Genomic DNA, 23506 nt, shown 5'->3' with positions numbered 1-23506 from the left:
ACGTACATCCACATGAACATCAGCTCCAGGCGCAGGGCGTGTGGGCCCACTATGGGATACTGGAGCTGCTTCCTCCAACTCCAAGTCTGCTGTGCCCTTTACAGAACTATGCTCTTTTGACCTTTCTGAGTCTGATGCCAAAGTGGTTTGCGGGATGCTCATAGAAACCCTAGGCCACATTTAACCATATGGCCTGTGATGATTACCCAGCTCATGAACCCCCTAGCACAGTGGATGGGGAAGAGAGAATTTTACTGTGGAACTGGGGTTAGGAGACATTTGTGGCCAATAGCCAGAGGCAAATGCACCCGAACACACATGCACACACACACTCTTAAACTTTTCTATTACTGGAAATAGCATTTTGGTTTTCTTTGAATATGGAAGTACTCAGGGTAAAAAAGAAAATTAGAATAGTCACTCTCATCCTAATTGGCAAATTACAGCTACGGGGGGGGGGGGGGGGGTACCTTGTTAGAGTGCTAGCAAGCTTACAAGGCCCAAAACAAAAAGGATGGTAAGAATAAGTAATGCAAATAATCTTTAGAGGTTATAAACCAAAATTAACACCCAGTAACACACCTTTTGTCTTATGGGCACATAGTTTAAAATCTATTTTTTCCAAATGACAAAAGATCAAAGGTAGGAGGAGTGACCAACAGTGAATATGATTTTTTAAAAAGGGTTAACAGAAATATTCATCTTTTACAACAATTATAAATGCGCTCTGCATTCTCCACATACCATAAAAGTGATTTGGTTTAGCTTTCAAATATCATTTAAACAGACAAACCAGGCAGAGAGGGAAGGTCGCTGCTGGGGTTTGCAGAGAGGAGCATCTGCTCATGTACAGACTGCAGGGAGCGGCTGGAAAGCTACTTTATGTGCATGATGGTGGTCTTCTCGGCTACAGTACAAGTGCTTGTGCATCAAGTATAAAATACAAGCCTTTCTCACATAGATCAGCTTTTTAGCTTCTGTAAATTTTAAACACAAAAAGGATAAATAAGGCACTGTACTTTTAAAACTAAAACTGCTTGGTTCCAAGTTTAAAACCCAAGGAACAACCAGAATATAATATATAACTTCCCTTACTCAGCCTCAGAGAAAGACTCTGCAAGTTCCCTTCTCCGAGATGCATTTTCTGACATCTTAAAATTGCGGTGTTCTCCATTAACTGCAGATTTGAAAGGCTTGATAAGCTTATAAAAGCAGATTTCGTTAATGCAAAATAAAGGGTTAATTCTATATAACAGTTTTACTCCTGGCTACCACCCTTCGGATCACTTTGTATCCAGCCGCCGCCTTTTGCTGTGGGAAGAGTCCAGCTTTGCCTTAAGCTTTCTCTTTCTCTGGGCTGCACTGTGCTCTGGGGTTTTCGTCAAGGGTCTGGCCCGAGACTTTCCACTGCTCTGCTTCCTGCTCGCAGCTTTCTGCGGCCTTGAAGAGGACTCACTTGCACCCCTTTGCTTTGCAGGTTTCGCCACTGTCTCCGAGGTGGCAGACTGGGTCGGTCTTTTGTTCGTATTCTCTTTTTCTTTCTTGGAAGGAGGGCAGCTCTTCCCAGAGGGCTTTTTAGGGATCTTCACTTTATTCTCTTTCAAAGATATCTTTCTGGGCAGTTGGCTGACTCTGTCCCTTGCAGCTGGCTTCTTGGCAGCAGAGGTTTTGGTGGCTCCATCAATATGCTTTTCTCTGCTGGCTTTCATCACTGGTCCCCTGTCCTTCCTGTCCTGAGCGCTGCTGCCTTCAGTCCTCTTGCGTTTATTCTGAACTTCAGCTTTTGGCAAGATTTCAGACATCTGCTTCCCCTTCCTTCCCTTGGCTCCATCGGTAATCTTGGGCTTAATGGGAAAGCCATTGGCATCCACCTGCAGGGCATGCCTGGGGGACATCAGAGGGTTGATGCATACACTTTTACAACTCTGTTTACCTTCCATGAACAGACCCAAAGGGCTTTCCTTTTTCTCGTTCTTGATGAAGCGCTGCTGGGCTCTGAGCTTCCCTCGCATATTGGAATACTTTCTAAGGATCCGCGTACTGGCTGGAGTAGGTGAACTTGTGGGAGGATGGCTGTTTCTACCTTCCTTGACTTCCTCTTTGCTGTCTTCAGAACTGGGGCCCGGGCTGATGTCACTGCCATTCTCTGGCTCCACTTGGTCAGGATTCTCTCGAAATTTAGCCCAGAGCTTCTGCGTTTTCCAGTTGTTCTTAGCAGGAGTAGCTCCAGGAAATTTCTTCAAGTGTTTTTTCAAGCGTTCAGCCTGCAGTGAACTGGGGTACAGGCTGGAAGGTGAGTACTTCTGAAGAGGATGCTTGACGGGGGGGATGTCTCCTGGAAGACGAGTGTTGAGCTTCTTCACGATGACCAGAGACCGGGTTTCAGTGGTCTCTAAGAACCATTTACAAATATTAGATAATTTAAAGTTTGTCATAAACAGCATCTGAACAGGAGAAAACTTCTGAGCCTCCAATGAACCCTTACATTTCCGTGACCTTTTCTTGCTTTTCCAAATCTCCTTCAGCTTATCCGACTTGTTCCTTGCTCTTGGTGCTGGCTGGCCTTCTTTCTCCAGCTGGATCCAGCCCTTCTGAACTTTCATATACTGGGCATTGAAGTTGGCGATAAGCTCTTGGTTTTCCTCCTCGGCACACCACTCCATAAACCTGGGCTGGTCATCAACCACGGCTTCCCCGTCATCCTCACCTACGGGATCTCCACTCTCCGAAGCTTCATCGTCCTCTGGTGCTGGGTTTTCTTGTGCTGCTTCTTTTTCTAAAGTCACTTTTGTAGTATCCAATGAGTCCAGAGAATGTGAATGTCTTAGGTTGTAGGTCGAAGAGGTCAGTCTCGTGAGCCTTGGTACCCATTTTGGGGGTCTGATGGCATCACCACTTCCACTACTTGACAACCTGGGCACACTGGATGGCTCGTCGCAATCATCATCTTCATGCTGGGGGCTTGCACTGGCCACCTCATCTGCAACCTCCTCTACAGCCTGTGCAGGAACAGGTCCTGGCTTCTCTTCTGATTGCTCTGGGAAAGGACACGGGACACATTCTAACGGGTCGTGATCATTTATCTCACCTAACTTAGACTGGACATAGATTTCCAGTCTCTCTCCAGGCAGGGGCTGGCCAACTGTGGTTACGGGATCATTCCTGGGGAAACTATCTCCTTCTTCTCCTGGGACCTCTTTTGCCAGCATGTTTTTAAAAGTCTGCCTGGTGACGATCCCGCCTCCTTCACCCTCCTGCTCAGCATCCTTCTCAGAGGGATTTTCATTGGCATTTGGGTTTTCAGTGTCCTCCAGAGCTTTTGGATGGAGACTCTCAGTCAGAACGCCCTCGGGTGTTGTCCCACCAGGGTACTCTTCTTTTTTAGAACGTTTTGCACCAGGATTTTTAGGAACCTTGACCTCAGGGCAAACAGAGGGGGAATCTGAACTTTGATTTCTTAGGCCCTTATCGGCAGAGGAAGAATCTGAAAGTTGACTTCTTAGGCACCTATCCGAGGCCTCAGGGAATTTTTTACCTTTTTTCTTCTTGTCTGAATTCTCCTCGGGTGAGTCAATGCTTTGTTCACACATATCTTTTTCTGAAGGTTGTTTTCTATCACTGCCTTCTTCCTCTAATTTCCCTGTACCACCTGCTGCCTCACTTTCTTCAGTGGGGTTTTCCTTAGTCAAAGTGCTGCTTTCCTTCAAGATAGGGTCAGTATCCAGCTCCTGAGTGTCCTCAGTCTTGGCCTCAGTACTGATGCTTTGTTCATCCACAGCCTTTCCCAAGCTCGCCAGAGGCTCCAAGCTCATGGGAGGCTCTAAGCTCATGGGGGGACTTTGATTTCCTGAGGACAGAGGATCTTCTGTCCTACTGACTGTTTCAGGAGAAGAACAAGGCCTAGAAACACCTTCACCGCCTCCCTCAGAAATGCTCTCAGTAGAGGGAACCAGGGGATAGTCTTCGGGCTCACTCATCCCCTTTGCACCAGGCAGTTCAGCTGGGTGTTGGTCTGGTTCAGGGGAAGCTACCCCACTTGCTGTGGGAGCTGAGGCCGGGGAGCTGCCTTCGGGCATGTCGTCTTCAGGAAGGTGAGCAGGGGGAGGCCACACCAGGCTGGCGTCTGGCATCTCCTCTGACCTCGGGATGCTGCTTGGATTGGTTTTTTTCACCTCGGGGCAGATCTCAGACTCTTGAGATTCCTTTTCAGATGAAGCATATCTGTCTCCTTCCTTGGGGGAGGTTATTTCTTCGCTGGGCTCCTCAGCGGTGTCCTCTCTGGGAAGCTGCACATCCACTGTAGGTCTTGGTGTGGAAATGATGAGGGTCTGCTTGGGAGAGACCACTGCCTCTGACGCCAGTGCTGAGCAGCTTGGTTTTTCTTGGGAGTGTAAGTTTCTGGCCAGCGTGCGAACAGTCGGCAGCTCACAACAATCACCATTGAAGAAGTACCCTCGAGTACTTTTCCTGGCCGTTTTCCGAGAAGAAAACATTGATCTTTGATTCTCAAAGTGGCATTCTGTTATTGGCTGACTGATATAAACAACATCACACTGGTTATCATAATCATTTATCCTCAGCCCTGATGCCCTTTTGCTCTTGCGAGCTGTCTTGATGGAGGCTGATAACATCTTGGTTCGCGAGTGTCCATTCGATGCTTTGTGCACAGTGGGCATGGGGCTGGGGGCTAACCAACCATCTTTGGAATGCTCAAACTGGCCCTTGTCGCTGGCATGCAAATGGTAACCCACCTTATTTCTGCCTAGCGAGTGAAGGTGGTTTTCTTGCTTTGGCCTTGAATCTTGTTCACTTGCCTCTAAATCTTGGCGCAACGGCGTTTTTGAGCCACACTGTAAAGTATTCTCTTTGTCAGCAGTTCTAGATGAATTCCCCATAAACCCTGAGTCCCAAGCCTCTTCTGATAAAGCTCTGAATGAATGTCTTTGAGAAATACAGCTGCTGTTCTCCCCACTATTCTCAGTTGCCGCTTTTCCTGCAATTAGACTTTCTACTAAAGCTGAACTCTGCGCGTGGTCTTTACCGTCCTCACATACTTTCACATTTGTGTCTTGCTCCTGTCCAGTGGTTTGCCCCTCTAAGCTCTTAGAGATGTGATGGAAGTTGAACGAGGAAGATGCACTGAGGTATCCCAGAGTGGAACTATCCATTGAACTCCCAGAATTCGGTTTAGTGGTTGGAAGTTCAGAGGAATCTTTCTGCACAACAGTCAAGGCATTCTCTCTTCCATCTACAGAGTTTGTCTCAGGAGGAGGCTCCTTCAGGGCCTTTTCTACCAAGTGAAGAGGACTGTGAGATCCTGATGAGTCTATCACATCTACAGGAGAAGACTTCATATCGAGACACAGAGCATCGTTTTCCTTGTGTCTGGTGCCTGGCTGGGCACAGTCAGCATTGCAAGTAGATGCATCCATTGCTCCAGAGTCAGAAGGTCGTGGGTCCTCGGTGCCTGGCTGAGATTCAGTGTACAGATCGTTCAGAACACGAATAAACTGCTTCTGATGATGAGTGCACAGTTTGACCATGAACTTCTCCAGGGGGGACTTCGACTGATTGTTAGAATCTACTGCTATTGCCTCTGTTGAGTTCTCACTAGACAGACAAAGAGAAAGCAGGAATTAGCATGGTCATTTTCCAAAGAACCATTTTTACATTATGAAATTCACCAGATGTTACTCATGTTGTAAAGAAAGAGAACACTCTGGCCAAAACTGCTTCTAAATGCCCATATACTTTGATTCAATACATGAATATTTACCTAATAAAAATATAAGGCTGTTCTATTCTCCATTTTTAGTGACAACATCCTTCACACATTTTTTAGTGATGATTCACAAATAATTTTTATCTTCTTAAAGAAGAAATACTGAAATTAATTTTTTTCCAAAAAATTAAATTTTGGCCACATTATTAACTCCAGTTGGTCAACATATACTTTTGTTTAGGCCTAGGTATTCCTGTTAATTATTGGTTTATTAGTCCACAACACTGACAAAAATTCAGACACATTATATTATAAATCTTGGTGTAGAAATACTTAGAGAAATTATAGTTTTAATATGGTTTCTCAGCATGACCAATAGCTAGACTTTTTAATTTTGCAAATAATGCAGGAATCCTCCTATCCCCTTCCTGGGGCATGGAGGAACAGAGATCAATGATTTCACAATGCAAACACACTGAAAAATGGAATGACAAACAATTTCTGATTCCTAGCCTCTGAGTAAGGAAACAGACATGAAATGACATTGTAAGTTGTAAGGCTTTGTCAGTGCAAGGTTGTATTATGTCTTCAGTCATACCCCACCCGTGGCATTCTCTTAGACCTCCAATAAACATTTTATAATAATCCACAGGAAGTCATTCTACATTAGAGAACCTCTTTCAACCACTTCTATAAGTCATCCAAGACAACTTTTAGGGTTTAACCTGGACAGTGGGGACAGCAGGAAAGGATGACACAAGATTCAAAACAGGCTAAAGGCAATTCCTGGCTACACAGTCAAGAGTATGCAAGGGCAGCTTAGTGTTTCTGGATGTTGGGTCTTACTAAGCCTGTGGAGCTCAAGTGCCCCAGTGTTCTGGAGTTTTATACAAATCTCTCAATCTCTCTCTCTGGATTGCATTTCCTCAGGAGCCTATTATCTGACTCTTTACGTAACACGGCAGAGCCATGAGGGCAACTTAATAAATGGAATAGATGCTGTTTGATAGTATCTCCCAGCTAACTCTTCTTTCCTTCAATCTGTGACGTTATCTCCCAGCCATAAGGTGCCTTAGAGGAAGGCTTACCCTAGTCAGCCTCCGACCTCCCCACCCTCCTCTGGCCTCTGAAGCAGCTGGGTGTTAGCAGAAAGAGCACAGATTGTGAAATCTGAAAAAGCTATGTTCTGTTTCTTGCTCTGATATTTACTATCTACAGGATCTGAGGCAAATTATTTAACCTTTTCTGAACCCCGGTTTCCTCATCGGTAAACTGGAGCTGAGTATCAGTATTTCAAAGGACTGCTGTGAAATATTAGATAATATACATAAAAAATAAAGTACAAAAAGCAGGTGCCCAAATTCAGTTCTCTGTTCCTGACTCAGGGAGATTTTAAGACCAAGTGGTGAGTAAAGTTGCTGAAACATGTCTAAATACAGAAAAAAATAAAATCAAGAAACTACTAGTGAAATCTGTTGTTAAAACTGTTCTACGAGAAGATTATACTGTATTTTTATGTTCACAACTAGCAAGAGAGCACTTTTCCTCAGCAGTGCTACGATACTTGAACGGGCCTACACTAGACTACGGATTCGATAGGCATGTCTTAGAAAATGCCTACCTCTAACTTGAAACTGACCACTGATTGTGAAAAAACCAAGAAAAAAGATTATTACAGGAATATTATAACAGGTATAGGGGATGGTGAACTTTACACGCTGTTTGTCTCATCTTTGTCTTAGCTTTCTAAGCAGATGGTGAAGCTATTTGCATGTGTGTAGGAACCACATTTCAGGTTTTCCTGTTTTCTCTTAGCAAAAAAGAGGGGAGGGAAAGGGAGCATTAAGGACGCCTCCGCGTTTTCTTCCTGGGCAGCACCATTTAGTGAGATAGGGACACAGGCAATGAAGCTGGCAGCTGGTGATTGCTGGGGTGTGTTTGTGTCTGATGAGTTCTGTTCTTGCTGTATACACTGAGTTGAAGTGTTCAGAAGATTCTGAATCTGAGTTGTCTGGTAAGCACCTGGACACACAGGCATGAGTCCACCAGCAGTTTCACTTGGGCCTGAGAACCCTGACATTAACACTAACCTTTGTCCAGGTGTAATTCAATGGCCCTGTCATAATAGCTAACTTTATAACTACAGTAATAAAATCACTTTGACTGTGCCTCTAAATTATCCAGCTTCCTACCTTGTTTGATTTTTCTCTACAAATTTTCTCAATACGACCTAAGTTTAGATGAATTTTAATGTCATATTATTTGAATATTTAATTTTAAAAATTAACCAACTTCCTGAAATTTAATTCTAATTTTTTTAATATTAAAAAGACGGTGCTAGCCAGTTTTGCCTGAGTTTTAAATAGCTAGTCTTTACCTTTCCTTCTAGTTATTCGATTTTTCCAATAGCCTTAGGCCTTTAATAGAGCCTGAATATATCATTTACCCTGATTTTCAACCCTCTCCAGCAATAAGAAGGGAAACCAGAGAGGGGCGAGTTTCTGTCCCACAGACCATTTGCTGAACTTGACCAAAGGGGAAACCCTATGTTTTAGTTCAGGGATTATAGTCAGTACTATGGTATGTCCCTCACATCTGACTATATAGATCTTTTTAAGAACAATAGTTCATCACAGATTTTGAAGTTGCTTGTTTGATTTCACGTTTCTTCCTCTCAACAATGAGACTCTCTGTAATAGTTAAGTGGATTATTTATCAGGCAGAAATACTCCACCACCACCACTGAAGAGCAGTAAGATTTTAGACACTGGTATTTGGGAGAAAGGGCTGTGGAAAGAGGGAAACTTGATTTTCAACTACCTGGACTAGTTTTGAGTTTCTTATGGTGAGTAATGGCCTTCATGACCCTAAATGTCTAATTCTTAAGGGTGTGGTAAAGGATAAGATAATATTCATAAAAACTTTGAAAGGCATAGTTTAAGAATGATGTTATTTCACAATCTTATCTTTAATGATTTACTCAATGATGTTTTTCTAGACCAGAGGTTAGACACAGAACTCGCCTCCTTTGTCAATACTGCAATACTCAAATTCCCCAAGGAAAGCATTCCTGTGGTTAATATAAATGGTGGATGGTCAACGCTTATGCTATTTTAGGATAAAACAGAGATCAAATAGAGATGTGGCAGATAGCTGAAATGACAATTTGAAGAGTCTATCATTTGGGATTCAGGTACTCAATATCTGTTCTCTACCAATAAAACTGCTTGATGGCAAGTTCAACATCACTGATAACCAAGATATATTCTTCTTGATTAAAAAAGATCATTAGAGACAGTGAATGATGTTTGAATGGGAACTAACCTTAGTAGCAGGAAAAAGTAGGTGCAAGAGAACAGAAGGCGAGAGAAAGCCAGAGAACACATTAGACAGAGTAGGCCAAATAGTCAAGAGCTGTAAATTAATTTGGCTTAATTCTTCTCTTTAAATACAAGAAAACATAAAAATGCATTTTCAGCTCCCCTTCAAGGCAATAAGCGTTGTCTTTTTTGTTTTTGTATTTTTGTTTTTTGCCAAACAGTAATCTGAAATTATATTCCCTAATTCCTTACTTCTGGTTCTTTTAAATAAGCACCAAAAATGTAACTATAATCAAGGGTCTGAGTAAGTCTGCTGACAACTCTTTGCCCTAACGCTGGGAAATGCATCTACCCTTGGCTATTTCACATCTGCGTATCTTCCATACCGGGATACAGGAATATTCCAAGGTCTATGGAATATGTATGGTGTATGTATGTGTGTTTGTTAGGAAGGGAATTAAAAAAAAAAATCTATGTTGTTCTTTGGGGGAAATTTCCCTTTAATTCCCAATTTAAATGACGAGGACCATGATGGACTAAAATAATACTACTGCTTGAGCAGAATACAGAGGTGCTCACTCACTGAAAGAAGACACACAGTATCACGATGCTCTTTTAAAGGGCATGGAGGGAAAGAAACATTTGTCAAGGCCCAATAGAGGCCAAGGACCGCAGTTTCCCTGGAGTGGGGCTGAGAGAAGTCAGCATCCAGAAAAGATTCCCATTGCAATGGGAATGCACTTCTTTTGTAATGATGATGATGATGGTAACAATAAAAATAAACTCAAACAAAAACCCATACCTCCACCTTGCAGGAAAGCATGTATATAGAGGGACATCTAAAGGAGGCATAGAGAACTGACATAAATCAACAAAAAGACATTTAGTAGTCAAATATTCCTAGTTTCTTTCTGGGTGAAATAAACAGGGAAGCTAGCAGATTATTCATCTAAATAAGCAGATATTTGATAGTATCCTGAGTTTTCTGGGATTTTATGGGATCTTCTTAAGGCTCTTAATCTCCATTCTTGAAAACATACTAATCTGTGGCATGATCCTTAAAAGTGGCAATTTCTACTGGTGTTGTCATATAGTAAATCACTTAAAATAGACAGCTGACGGCATTCATAAGAAATAACTATAATTAAAGGACCTAGATCACCACTTCGTAAAATGTAAAGCATTAAAAAAGGATTCCTTAGATACCTTATACAAATTTAATGTTATTTCTCACTTGCTCACCTCATGAATGTTAGAGGAGGTGTATGTACGTGTGTATATATACATATATATGTATATATGTTTATGTATGTACTTTAAAATTTAAAATGTAGGGATAAACAAAGTACTTTTATATCTACCATTCTCTCTGGGGTGCTCTCGAAATTAACAGTCCTTTATAACAATACTACCCACCTCTCCCTGGAAACACTCAAGATGCACTGGAGTGGGGTGAACCAAGCAGAATCATCTGCATATTCAAGTTTTACTCAGGAATATTGGAAGACAAAATTTAAATGTACACACATACACACTCACATTCTTACATACATATGTACTCAATTCAGGTATTTATTCTACCTCATTATTACCCCTAGTTCGTGACCTCTCTTGCTCCCAGTTGAACTACACTAATTCAACTTCCCTTGGAGAATACTATATTCTAAGCTCCCTGTCACTAGTTTTCCCTCTTTTTAGACTTCAGATTAAAATCTGATCTTCTCACTTTTTTTATCTTGCATAAAACTTGTCAACTTCCTACTGCTCACACTCTGTCCTCCTTAGCACCTTTTCCCTGGGGGCTGCTAGGTGTTTCTTACTCTGCTCTCACGGTTTGTTTCTTTTATTCAATAGCTGCACCATAATGGCTGATTGGCTGTCTCCTCCACTGGACTGTGAACCATCTCTAGGTCCAGGACTTTGTCCTTTTAAACCTGGTTATCTTCACTGCCTAAAACTTGAGGCTCAGCTCAACTATAAGTAATGAATAAACTAACCCAATAAATTACTACGTAGTGAAAATAATTTTCCCAAGACACGTTTCAACTGAAAAGGGCAAAGGAAACATTCTGAACATCAACAGAAAAGAATAAACTTTCAATGAAAATGAGTTCAAATCAATGAGGCAGGGAAAGGAAAAGGGAATTTTGAAGGTCCGACAGTCCTAACTGTAAGCACACAAGAGGTTGCTACTATGTTCTCCAAGGTACCAGAAAAACTGGGATGAAAGGTATGGTTTACATATGGCTTTCAAAAGTCATCTGATTTTGACTGCAACCCAGAACAAGAAATACTTTTTACAAAGTGACCCCACACATATATCCAAGTTTGTTTGTATATGATGACACACAACTTTCAATGAAATCATATTTATCCTTATTATACACTACGTACTCTGATCTCTTTTTTAAAAAATGGTTAGGACCCACTAAACTGATCTTACAACTAATAGGTTGCAACTAGTTGATCCAGTTTGAAAAACTGGCCTACACACACTCACCAATTCCCAGGACCTCATAAGAATCTGCTATTCTGGTTACTTTCTTAATCCATCTCTGTCTAGCTAGTTACAGTGCCAGGTTTTCCATGGAAACTGTCTCAGGTCAACTTAATAGAAACTGAAATGAATGCCTTAAACTGTGCTAGCTAGGATCTGAATTATCTGTTTGAAATGTGCAGAGCTCCCATTAGATAAGAGTGTTTCAAAAATCACATTAAATAGGCAGAAGATCCCTCAAATTCTTTCACTGTAAAACTAAAGCTCTGATAACTAAACACTATGCATGCACAAATCCTCACACTCCCACACTTAAGTAAGTGATCCTTCTAGTACATACCAAGTTGGAAGAAATTTCAAGTACCAAATAATCCCTATCATCCTATATTGCTGATCAAATAAAGCTGGCAAAAAGAGTACAATTAACATTTTAAAACTACTAGTCAACAAACTATAGTATTCTTACAGGCCTATAAAAAGCTCCAGATTCAAAATTTAAATACTTATGAATTTTTATATATTTTTGCTTATTTTCCAAGTTCTTAACTTCCAAGTAACTCCAACCAAATCATGGCTTAAACTATTAATTACATACTGATCAACCTTTTAAAATAATGTCTTGAGAACACTTCCTTTCCAAACTTCTGAAAACAAGCCGTCTACTTTAGTTGTAAGTGCAGTTTGCTACTCACTACCACTTCCCCTCAAAACAACAGAAAGTCCAACAACTTAAACCTGAATATGATAAAATTCTGTGTTTAAACGCTTACCATTTGGAAGCAAATAATGATAAAGTGGACACTCAATACAAAAAGGTTATCTACTATGTTAAATAAATATGTCCTATTAAAGAAAGGATTTTTCCACTTATTTCAGCTACAAAATCTAACATCACATGACTTGGGTATATGGTTTTACATTTGAATACAAATGTCTGGTGAGAAAAATTCAGTCCTTGGGGAAAAAAAATTCCACAACTCAGAATATGGCAGAAAGCAATGCCATTTTCCAATTTTTTCCACTCCATTTCCCGTATGCAATTTCTCTGATTCCTACACCTTAACATATCAGGGTGCCTGAAATAATCTGAGAATATCAGGAGAATCAGAGAAGAAAATTCTGGGTTGAAAGAACTCCTTTTTATAAAGTTGGTTTTTTAAAAAAATCCTCATCAGAGGATATTTTTTTATTGATTTTTTTAGAGATAGAAACATTGATGTAAGAGAGAAACATCAATCATTTACCTCCTCTATGTGCCCTGAATGGGAATCGAATTTGCAACTTTTGGTGTAAGGGACAACGTTCCAACCAACTGAGGAGCCACCTGGCCAGGGTAGAAGTAACTCCTTAAAAATAAGGTCATAACAATTGAAGAGCTAAATGTCAACTTGAGGAAAGGAGCACTAAAATGAATTCATTTATGAGATGCTAGATTATATATCTACTATACTGATCAAGCTACCAGTTTAAAATAGATAATGACAAGAAATAAGTAGTTATAGCTTTGAAATTTACTAAGAAATAATAGTTTTCCAGAAAAAATGTTCTACAAACAGGTGGCGTAACAGTAATTTCCCAATTTTATAAACATCAGACCAAAAGACAGAAATAGCTAGATAGCCAAAGAAATTAGAAAAAAAAATTAACTAATCTAGACCAACTATCAAAAGCATTATTTTTTTAAAATATAAAATGTCATTGGAAATGATCAGAAATCACTTTTAATTACATGCATATTATGAGCTTGAAAAAGCAGCTTTCTAAAATATATTGATATCATTTCTTATCTTTATCATTATAATCCAGCTATTCCCCTATCCAAAACAGGAATCAATTTATAATATGAAACTTTACATACCTAGTTTCTAAAAACCACAATATAAATGTTGAGCAACATACAGGGTGGGGCAAAAGTAGGTTTATAGTTGTTTGTATGGAAAATACAATAATTAATAAATAATAGTACAAGAAAAGTGTGTTTCCCGTACTCACAACTGTAAACCTACTTTTATGCTGTTCTCTGTCATGGTAAAAGGAAAATACTGTACTAGCAACTTTCCAAGAACCAGAAATACTATGATAGCCTTCATTTACTGTTATTTTCATACTTATGTCTCAAGAAAAGAGCAAACAAAAAATAGCAAGTTATTAGCAAGCAATCTCAATACAAAGTTTTACTCTAAAAAAATTATGAAAAACTAAGTCCAGCAAACAGGTATTATGAATATCAATGTATCTTGTTTAGCTGAAAATATTTTTAAAGTGAATAATCCAATGAAGAAAACTGAGGCAGGGGAGTTTCAAATTAATAAAGTCCAAAAGTTACAAGGCAGTATTGCATCCAAATACTGAAGCATGGTTTTGAAGCAGCAACTTCTAGTTATCTAAGATATTTCATTTGGAAAGAATTTATCATAAAAATTACCAACTTCGATTACCATGTGCATTTACGGTACACTCTGAAATTTTACCCCTTTCGTGGATTTTTAAATAGCATTAAAATCTTAAGAAGCAGATAACAAGCTTTTAAAACAGTTTTCACAACAAATTTATTAGAAGAATAGTGGTTTTGAAAAGTCTAGCATCCAGTGAGAACTACCATACACAACATTACAGCTGGGAATGTTTCTCCAAAATGTCATGGTCAAATAATACAATGGAACCATTAAATCTTACACATGCACGAAAGAACTAGAGCTTTTGACATACAATGCAAAAAAAAGGGGACCACATGGATTAAAGTTTTAAGTACTCATCACATACATTAAGACACAGCTTATTTTTAGTCCAGTCAAAAATCAGAACTGCATTAAAAAATTTAATGTAGTGCAATCAAACCAAAAAAACTTAATTTGTGATCATAAGTGCTCTACTACATAAACATTGATCATAGCAAGGAACAAAAAGTTCAAATCACACAGTACAAAAAAATCTGTAAATAAATATAAACTACAGTACAAGAGAAATATTAAATTATACAATTCCGTCAAACTGTAAACAGTATATTGAAATGAGGTCCATAAGAGTAAAGGGGGTTCCTGTTTTGTTGCATGACACTTAAACTTCTAGAAATCTGAAAGATGCCATTTTCCTTATCTTCAAAAGGCTATAGGTTTTATACATGGAGAATTTCTTTTAGATGTAAGATATCAAATATCAAAGCAGAGGAATAACCTATTTTGTTAACCACAGATAGTACTGCAGAAAACAAAAGAAATATTGATGAATAAAAACCTCTAGTAGACAAGTGTTAACATTAAAGATGCAAAGGGCTAAAACACTGGAATTAGAACTTCACATCACAGAAACTTGTCACTGAGGACTTCAAGGCTACAAAATACTTTTACAAAATTGTCTGCTGATATGCAGACTCAGACCTCTGCTAACTTTTTGACATTTACATACTCATGTTACAACACCAACTTTGGCAGAATCACTACTAATAAACTCAGAGCACTCCTGGCCCAATGGTTCCATCACAGTGGCCAGTGCACAGAATTCTCTAAAGACATTGCATAAACTAGAATGTAGAGGTCAGACACCCAAGGACCAGTGCTTGAATTTAGTAGTAGTATGGTGAAGAACCAAGAGCCACATCAAGAAGGAACTGCATCTGCAATTGTTTCAGAAGCAGCAAGGAATGTTGTTTAATTGTGCTGGCTATTTAGTGGCATTTAGAAATATATAGTTTAACTATGTGTGTGTTCCATGTGCTCGCTATACATTTATGCACATTGTTTTTTTAAATACACTGTTAACAGGAACCCCCATATTATCTGCTCAGTAGTAATAACTGAATATATAGAATGCCACTATAAGAGTGTGAGGCACCGTGTGCTGGAGAGTTATATGCAGCTTTAAAATGTTTGGCTGAGTTATACCTGGATACCTGAACTGAGTTTTTAAGTTGACATTCATCAAGGATGTGCTACCAGCACGTCAAAATAAAAGTAAAACAGAAAAATACAAGTCACTGTTAGGTTTAAGAATAGCATCAAAGTACCTGAATTGAGTGAGAATAGTGTGTAAACTGTCCCTGAGGGTTTTTAAACAGTGTGTACAAGCTGGATTCCTAAGAACATTAGTTTTAATCAACAGTGTGGACTGATAAAATACCAATGTCTGACAGTTTAAAGTGGAGGTTATAAAGAATTATATGCAAACACTCCAAATGGATAGTTTATACATTTCTTAGCAAAGCAGCAGTAAGCTGCTGTAACGTATACATCCCATTAGAACAAGCAACATCGTGGGAGTCAGATAAAGGTTTCTATCTTAGTCTGGTTTTCTGACAGCACAGCATATCAATATCCAATGACTATATCTTTCCTAGATCTGAATGTAACTAATTTCGACTAGCAATATAGGATTAGACTTTTAATCAAACACTTTGCTATTACATACTAAAATTCCTTAAACTTACTAATGCTGGTATACTAACCTAGTTAATCATCCCCCACCCCCATTTTAGAAATATACCCTTCCACAACTTAAAAACATTAAGATCCATTTTCAGTCCTCTGATGTAAAAAGCATGTCAGTGAATTAATATTAAAAATTTACACAGTAAAAAGGCTTGAATTTCAGCCAAAGATTCTAAATACTGCTCATTCCCTGAAGACTTAAAGGGAGAGAGAATCCCTACCCAGTTTCCTAGTGATTTATTTTTCTAAAATGGTCTGACACAATTTTTCACTTTGGGGAATTTTCCCCACACCTCCTCTCAAATTCTTAAGCCTGAAATGCTTCATAAAATAGGGAAAATGAGGCAATCACTTGGAATTGCTTGAAAGGTACAAAATGTTACTTTTTTTTTTTAATAAGACAAGATTTATATAAATGTGATTTGACCCCATATTATGTAGTATGTTTTATATTTTTAAGTAATCACCCTAAAACAGTATCTAAGACTGAAGATAAATTAAGACTTTAGTGTTGTAACTGAAAAAGTGCTAAATTATCCCTTTTCTAGTACTTTAAATATTTCAAACAAGTGCTTTCCTAGTGACAGTGAAGTTTATATATACCCTTCCACCAAGCAGGAAAAAAAATGTCACCTGGATGAAAGAAAAGATTTTTAGGAGTGTAGCACCGGGTATTCACCAAGTTAACAGATGTTGTTTCACTCATATGGAGGGGGTAAAAATATTCTAGATTGAAATTCTATTTGGCTAGCGAATGTTAAAAATCCCTGCTCTACTGTGTCAGTGTCCTGTGTCCAACCCCCCTCCCTGCCCCTCCCCTAGTCCCCTTACACACTATCCACTGAGAATCTAATCTCTAAAGAGATTATTTTAAAATTTATGTTTTCAGGACATACCTGAGAAAGGGTGCAATTATGCAGAACAAGGAACCCAAGACTGTACTAATACTGGTTATAAGCTCATAAATTCTTTCCCAAGACAAGTCTCAAGTCTAAGAGGTATGGGTCTTCAAATACGTCTTACTGCTTTATATTTTTTTGGTATGTGTGTAGGGTCATTTCCAGTGTTGAAAAGATCATCTTGAGCCTGTTCAATGACAGTTCAAGATAGGGTAAAGAGTTCATTTCCATATTCAAACAATAAAGATTAAATATTATAATTATAATATTTGCTATATCCAATAAATCTATGATTAACTAAAAGTGCTTGCTTTTCAGCTTTTATTGATACAGATCTAAATGAACTGGAAACCTTAAAATTACCCCCCAAATACTTGCAGAATTAACTTAGGTTTTGTCAAATCAACATTAGCCTTGATTCTCATTTTCAAACAATCTAGAAGATTTTTCTGACTATCAAATGAACATGGCCCAACTTTACCACATTATCTATCCTGCGACTCATTTTTAGTATTGTAGGACAGAATCTTTAGCCTTTTCTCAAGTCTACATACTTTCCCATCCTACTTTCTTTCTACCCTTTCCCCCAAACTCCAGAATACTGAGGGTATACAGCTACAGGGCTAATATCTGCTACTTTAAAAGGCAACTGAGAGTTTATTTGGGAGTAAGAGAGGATATGCAAAGAATTTCCTCTATTTTCTCTTCAGTCACCATGTTCACAAATCCTACTCTAGTCTCAGGGGAAGAATGAACCCAAACAAGCAAGCAAACAAAAAATCATAAGACAACTTTGGAGGTCTGCATTCCATGTACCACAATTATAATTTTTTCCTTTTCAGTAGAGTGTCAAAGCAATTACATAAAATAAAAAAAATCCCCATATAGCTTAATAGTCTCCTAAATGGGTTGTTTGGCTGAAGCCATTACGTTTTTAATAACATTGGCCTGACCGTAGTATTAATGAAGACCTAATTATAATGGAATAGTAACAAGGAAAATCATCTCTTCTATCTTCATGAAGGTCAAAACTTAACCTATAACTTTCAATGTTTCCTATAAAAGATTAAGTAGAACAATTCAGTCTATTGCCATATTCCATTACCAATGACAGCAACCTGAATATGTAGAAAAGCGTGGTTCATATGAAAGCCACCTCTGGAATTTAAAGAAAGAATAATTACAAAAGCAAAAATATGTGGTTTTAAAATTAAATCTACAGGGATAATACCTGTTAAAGAAAAGCTGTCATCTATTTGCGACAACGAAAAATAATTTCAGGTTCTGACACTAGGCTGACTCATTAATTTGTTTTATAAAAATAACTGAATCCAAGCTTCACTATCATAGGTCAATGAAATGTAAGAGAATCACAAAGGCTTAGAACCAGGCCTTGCACCATGTGCTTACTTGGGGCAGGGAGAAAACACAGCTCACTAGCAGCTCCAAGGCTGCTAGGTACTACTGCCTAATGAGAGAAGGTAGTTATGTATGATATGGGCCTTTGCAGGTAGTAATTTTTCATCTAATTTAGAGTTCTCTCCAGAAAATTGGGAACTAAACTTCTCATTGTGCCTTATTGTTTTACTATCTGATCCCATATAGCTCATCTTATAGCTCAGGTAAAATGTTGGAGAATGGAAATGCCAATTGGTTGAGGTAATGGTTTATATAAGATAACCAGAGTTCTAAAAGCACTTCAATATTGCAAAGTAAAAGTGTACCAAATAAAGCTAATTACACACTTCACACTTGTTAAGCTTGCTCACCAGAACTGAACAGTAATTAACTTCACATAAGGACCCCTATTATCACACAAAGCCTTACTCATATTCATGATCTGCTGCAGTAAAGGTTTATCAAGCAACATCTAAACTTCAGAATAACAACAAACTTAATATTAAAAAGTATTATACACAAATATAAATTATTCTTCCTGAAAGAGAGACCTTGTCCTTCATGGTATTTGAGGAACAGAAATAAGTATATAGCTCAACACAAACAGTTCAGAGTCACTTATAAGCCTACTAAACAAAGTACTATCTTACTTTACTGTCAACTTTGATGACTGTCTCAGAAATGAGAAAGCTAATGATAAAAATACCAACAAGATAACCTTCCACAGAATTAGTGTTTTTGATTTTAAAGCATAATAGCTTATCTACTCTATAATGTCAATGCTCTCTCATAAAAAATGCAAGAACTGAACCTAAATACATTATCTCCTAACATTAGTCTGAATACTATCATATCTGAGTAATATCATCTGCCTACCGGAAAACTTGAGAAGAAAAGGCTTTTGTGACAAAGACAGTTGTGAACTATACTTTCCCATACCATAAAAATGGTCAACTGTTGTTTGGACCATGCAAAACTCTGATTAGCAGAAATTAAGCATGCGAACAGACCAATCTCTATGACACATTCATGAGGACGTCCCCAAACTAGAATATCTACACTGAAAGTGCCAATACTGAATAGTGGCAAATCGAGAGAGAACTCAAACATTAAGGGATCACTGCGGCACCAAGACCGAAAGCCAGCCATATGATGAGCCACCTCCGAGAAATACATGGTATAATGGAACTCTGAACACAAAATTTAACATTAAAAGTGCACCTGAATATTACAAACTAACTTTACAAAACCTACAATAAGGTAAAATATATATCTTTTGAATTTTCAGCAGCTTTCTGTATTTTTTTAAAGTTTTTTTTTTTTGAGAGGCTCATGAAATTTAAAAGGGACCACTATCTAATTTCAACCATGCTTCACAAAACAATAATGGCTATTTTATATTGCAGTTACCAATGTAATGCAATTAGTGCTTTAAAATAATCTACAAAAGAGAAAAAGAGACCGACCGACCTTTGGAGGAAATACACTTATTCAAAAGCTTCTTGGAAAAGAAAATTTACCTGAATATCGAGTCATGACTGATCTCAAGTGTAATGTTTAAAAGCTTCACAGACATGAATATTACAATCTTCAGGTCTCAGGACTTTTAATCTGAGAAAGTTTAGAGTTTGGTTCATTTTTAAAATTCACTTTCTAACCAAAACAAATAATAGAAGTACTCAAATTTTCACTATTTACAACTCTCAGCCTACAATCTGAAACGACATAATACAAGTTCTCTTATTTAAACTGCAGCATTAAAGGGTAGGCACACCATTCTTCTGCTGCTCGATTGTCATCCACTGAAACACACATAGAAAATATTTATGTTAGTAAAATGATCACTCCATGTACACTACAATGACAAAATTTACATAACTCAACTCATACATCACTTTATAGACTACCACACAGGATTAAACCTCTCTGAACAGTAAAACTACAAAAGTTGAACTTTTAGGGCCAAATTTTTAAATGGGCCTTTAGTGATGACTTTCTGAGGATAAAAGCAAGCACAAATTAATTGCTCAAAGTACTTTTTTGCAGTAATCTTGGACTACTGAATACCCCAAACATCATGCGAAAAGGTACCAGGTCTACAATTAATTGCGTGTGACAAATTGAGTGTGGAACAAAGGAGGCTTTCCTTCATAAGCTTAGCCCTTTGCTTTCAGCAAACTTTCAACAACTTCCTTCAACTGCAGGTGAAAACCATACGTTTCAGAGTACTTTTATTGCAACTTCTAGCTAGGCTAGAAAATACTGCAGAGTCATATACTGCTCTGAACCCAAACTGCCTTTTCTGTTGAGAAGACCAGAAAGCTAAGAGGAAACAGGCTTAGTCATCCACCGATTAAAAACTGCTACACAAAATAACCAAACCGAAAGAGGAACCCAAGCCCAGGCTATGTCAAGAATGAGCAGTGCATGTATTTTAATAACAGCAATGGTGTGCCTAACCTTTGAAAACATAGGTTGCTGAGGGAAAACTATTCTTAACCTAGTTAACTGCTCTGATGTTTCCAGGCAAGAATTTATGCCTTGGGAATATCTGGACCTACTTCTCCTCAAACTGTGAGTATCCACCTGAAATCATCAGCCTCAATTTTAATGCTCCAAGTTTGACTTCATTTTATACAAAAACTCCAATGAATTTTTTATTTTTAGTTAAATGTTTAGAAGAGCCTGACCACCTTCTCATCAGATTAGAATACAGGGTGAATGTGGTATGATTTTGTTTTGCACAAACAGTAATTTTAATTTTGCCACAGTGCAAAATTAAATTTCATGGGCTTTATTTATCATTCTTGCAAACAATTGTGGAAAATAAATGTTCCCAACTTAATTAGTGTAATTTTAAAAGCCCATCTCAAAAAAAAAACAAAAACCTTAGATGTTCTTCAAGGAGTGCTTGTATAAACATGATCTGAAAGGTCCTGAACTGTGCGCTGAACCACCATAAAAATAAGAAAATATCAGAATAAGTTATGAAGGGGATATTATGTAGGATGCCAAAAAAAGATGTAAAGCAATGAATTAAATAAAAACTAAAACACCCCCCCCCCTCCTTGTACTAGTATCTGGATTATTAAAAAATAACTCTAATGAGCTTAATTTCTGATTGAATTATTATTAGAATTGAAATGCAACCTAAATCATATTAGGTTACCTTGGGGTTGTGTTTTTTCTCTTACCACAAACATGTATCCTTCATTCATGTGGATACTGGGGCAGACTACTGAGGCTGTAATTTCTAGATACCACTTTTACAATATTATAATTACTTATACACATTTCTTTTCCTATTTCTCCCATTCCCCAATAAACAGATCTTGATTATTTTAAACTAGTTGTTGCAATGACATTCAGTCGTTAGTTAGCACAGGATCAAATCCATAAAAGGATTTAAGAAAACAAAGAAACTGAGTTTGCTAAAATGAGGCATCCTCTATTGTTTTATGTAATGTACCCTGACTGCTCCTGAGTAAGAACGGAGCTCGTCCTCCATGAGATAAGGCTATATCCTCACTTGTTGGTGAGACCAAATTCTACCCTTAGAATATCCCAAATGAAATTACAGCAAAGGTAGTGTTACAAAGTAATTAACTGAAGCATTTCTGAAGGTAGTGTGTGCACATTTTCCACCTCCTTCCCCTCTGGGTGAGCACTAAACAGATTGCTAATTTATTAAGTAACTCTAACAGTGAGAAAATCATAAAATGTAAAATTGACCCAAATAATTATGTATCATTGAATAAACAAATTTCTTAAATTCAAAGGTTCATGTTAAGAGATTTTTCTTTAGTTTAATCCTTCAATTAGCTGAATCGTAGAAGAAAAAATGAATAATTTTATAAGATGGCTTTCCAATTTGCAGTGATAAAGCTCCCCATATACAGAGGTGGTTTCTAAAAGGGGGCTTTTTGTCTTTTTCTTTTTTAAATAAAGGCAAATATAACTTAAAAGAAAGAAAGAAAAGCATGCAGGCTCGACAGGCAAGGAGTCCACTTCCATGTATCTGTTCTCTGTGAGGTAACTCAATTCTCTTGTAGAGAAACATGCAAAAGGCCAAACAATATCCCGAGCCATACTGCACATGAAAAATTTTAAATATGCAACATTCAGAACGCACCTTTCACCTCTGTACACACAAGTCAATGCAAAATCTGCAGAGAGACAGGTGTCACAGTAAATGAAGTTAGGTGCAAGCAATGACAGCAGTAGTGCTCACCCAGTTTGTACAGTAATTGGCACTCTACAGTATTCCTACTCGTTTTTTGATTCATTTGCACTTTGTGCTGCCTCTCCCTGGGGATCTAATTCAATTTTTACAGAAACATCTGGCCCCTCCGACCTCATTAATTTCATCTTTTTCTTTGGAGGGTTTTTCAAAGTGCCCAGCCTCTCTTTTACTTTGTACTCCAGTGTACTGTGGGGAATCCCATAAATACTCTGAGCTTTGGAAACACTCATTTTTCCACTCATAACCACTGAGATTGCTTCCTCCAGTATCTCACTGTTGTACTGTCTGTAACGCCCTCTTTTCTTCCGAGGCTGCTTGGAGCCAGGGTCTCCTTCTTGATCCGATGTGGGATATGGCTGTCCAGAGGTAGACTGCTCAGCATCTGAGCCCCAAGAATCGGGTCCAGCATCTAACATGCTTTTTCTATTTTGTTTTGGAAGAATAGCCCTCAATTTTTTACTAAGCGCGCTCTCCGTTTGTGAACCCATTACCAAAGAGCTATAGCTATACTGATCACCAGTACGAGATTCCCAAGAAAGATCCATTCCTCGAACTTGTGGTATCTTTAAATCAACAGGAGATGAATGGCTCACATCCTTTTTTCCATCTTGTTTTGCTTGAAGTGCCATTTTTGGAAAGGCAGAGTTCTCTGCAAGAAAAGGAAGGTCACTGATGTTGCTGAGTGCACCATTTCCCCTGAACTTCATACGACTGAGGTTGAACTCATAATGTGGTTTTGCCCAAGAGGCTTCCCTGGATAATATTAAGTGCTGTCCATGATTCTGTAATCCAGATGGCCCAAGGCTGGCAGCTGTGGACAATTGGTTTCTGCTCAGTAGTTCTTCACTAATCTGCAGGGATCGAGCCAATGGAACTTTGAGTGATGTAGAGTGTCCAAAACCTTCCCTGGTTCCATCCTGTAAGCTTCTTGGAGGTACCCCATCACCACTCCGAAGTCCGTCTGGGCGGTACTGGCTGGGTCTCCCAGGTCGCCTAATTGGAT

General features: G+C 38.4%; 1 protein-coding gene across 10 annotated transcripts in view; it reads right to left on the bottom strand.

Annotated features, from left to right (window-relative positions):
• Positions 1-583: 583 nt before the first annotated feature.
• The window catches only part of LCOR (ligand dependent nuclear receptor corepressor), a 99821-nt gene continuing 76898 nt past the window's right edge, over positions 584-23506 (bottom strand). For 9 of the 10 annotated variants that reach the window (XM_087824475.1, XM_087824476.1, XM_087824478.1 and 6 more), the window contains one exon: positions 584-5610. In XM_087824475.1, the coding sequence (XP_087680601.1) occupies positions 1284-5610 (4327 nt within the window). In that variant the 3' untranslated portion in view covers positions 584-1283. Of the gene's footprint in view, positions 5611-14063; positions 23497-23506 lie in introns of those variants that run through there. The other variant, XM_087824480.1, reaches the window with a different exon arrangement.

This window comes from Miniopterus natalensis, chromosome 14, assembly GCF_054644295.1.
Source record: "Miniopterus natalensis isolate mMinNat1 chromosome 14, mMinNat1.hap1, whole genome shotgun sequence".
In the NCBI taxonomy this organism is placed as follows: Eukaryota; Metazoa; Chordata; class Mammalia; order Chiroptera; family Miniopteridae; genus Miniopterus; species Miniopterus natalensis.
Note: the sequence above shows the minus strand (reverse complement) of the source record. Positions and strands in the feature narration are given on the sequence as shown.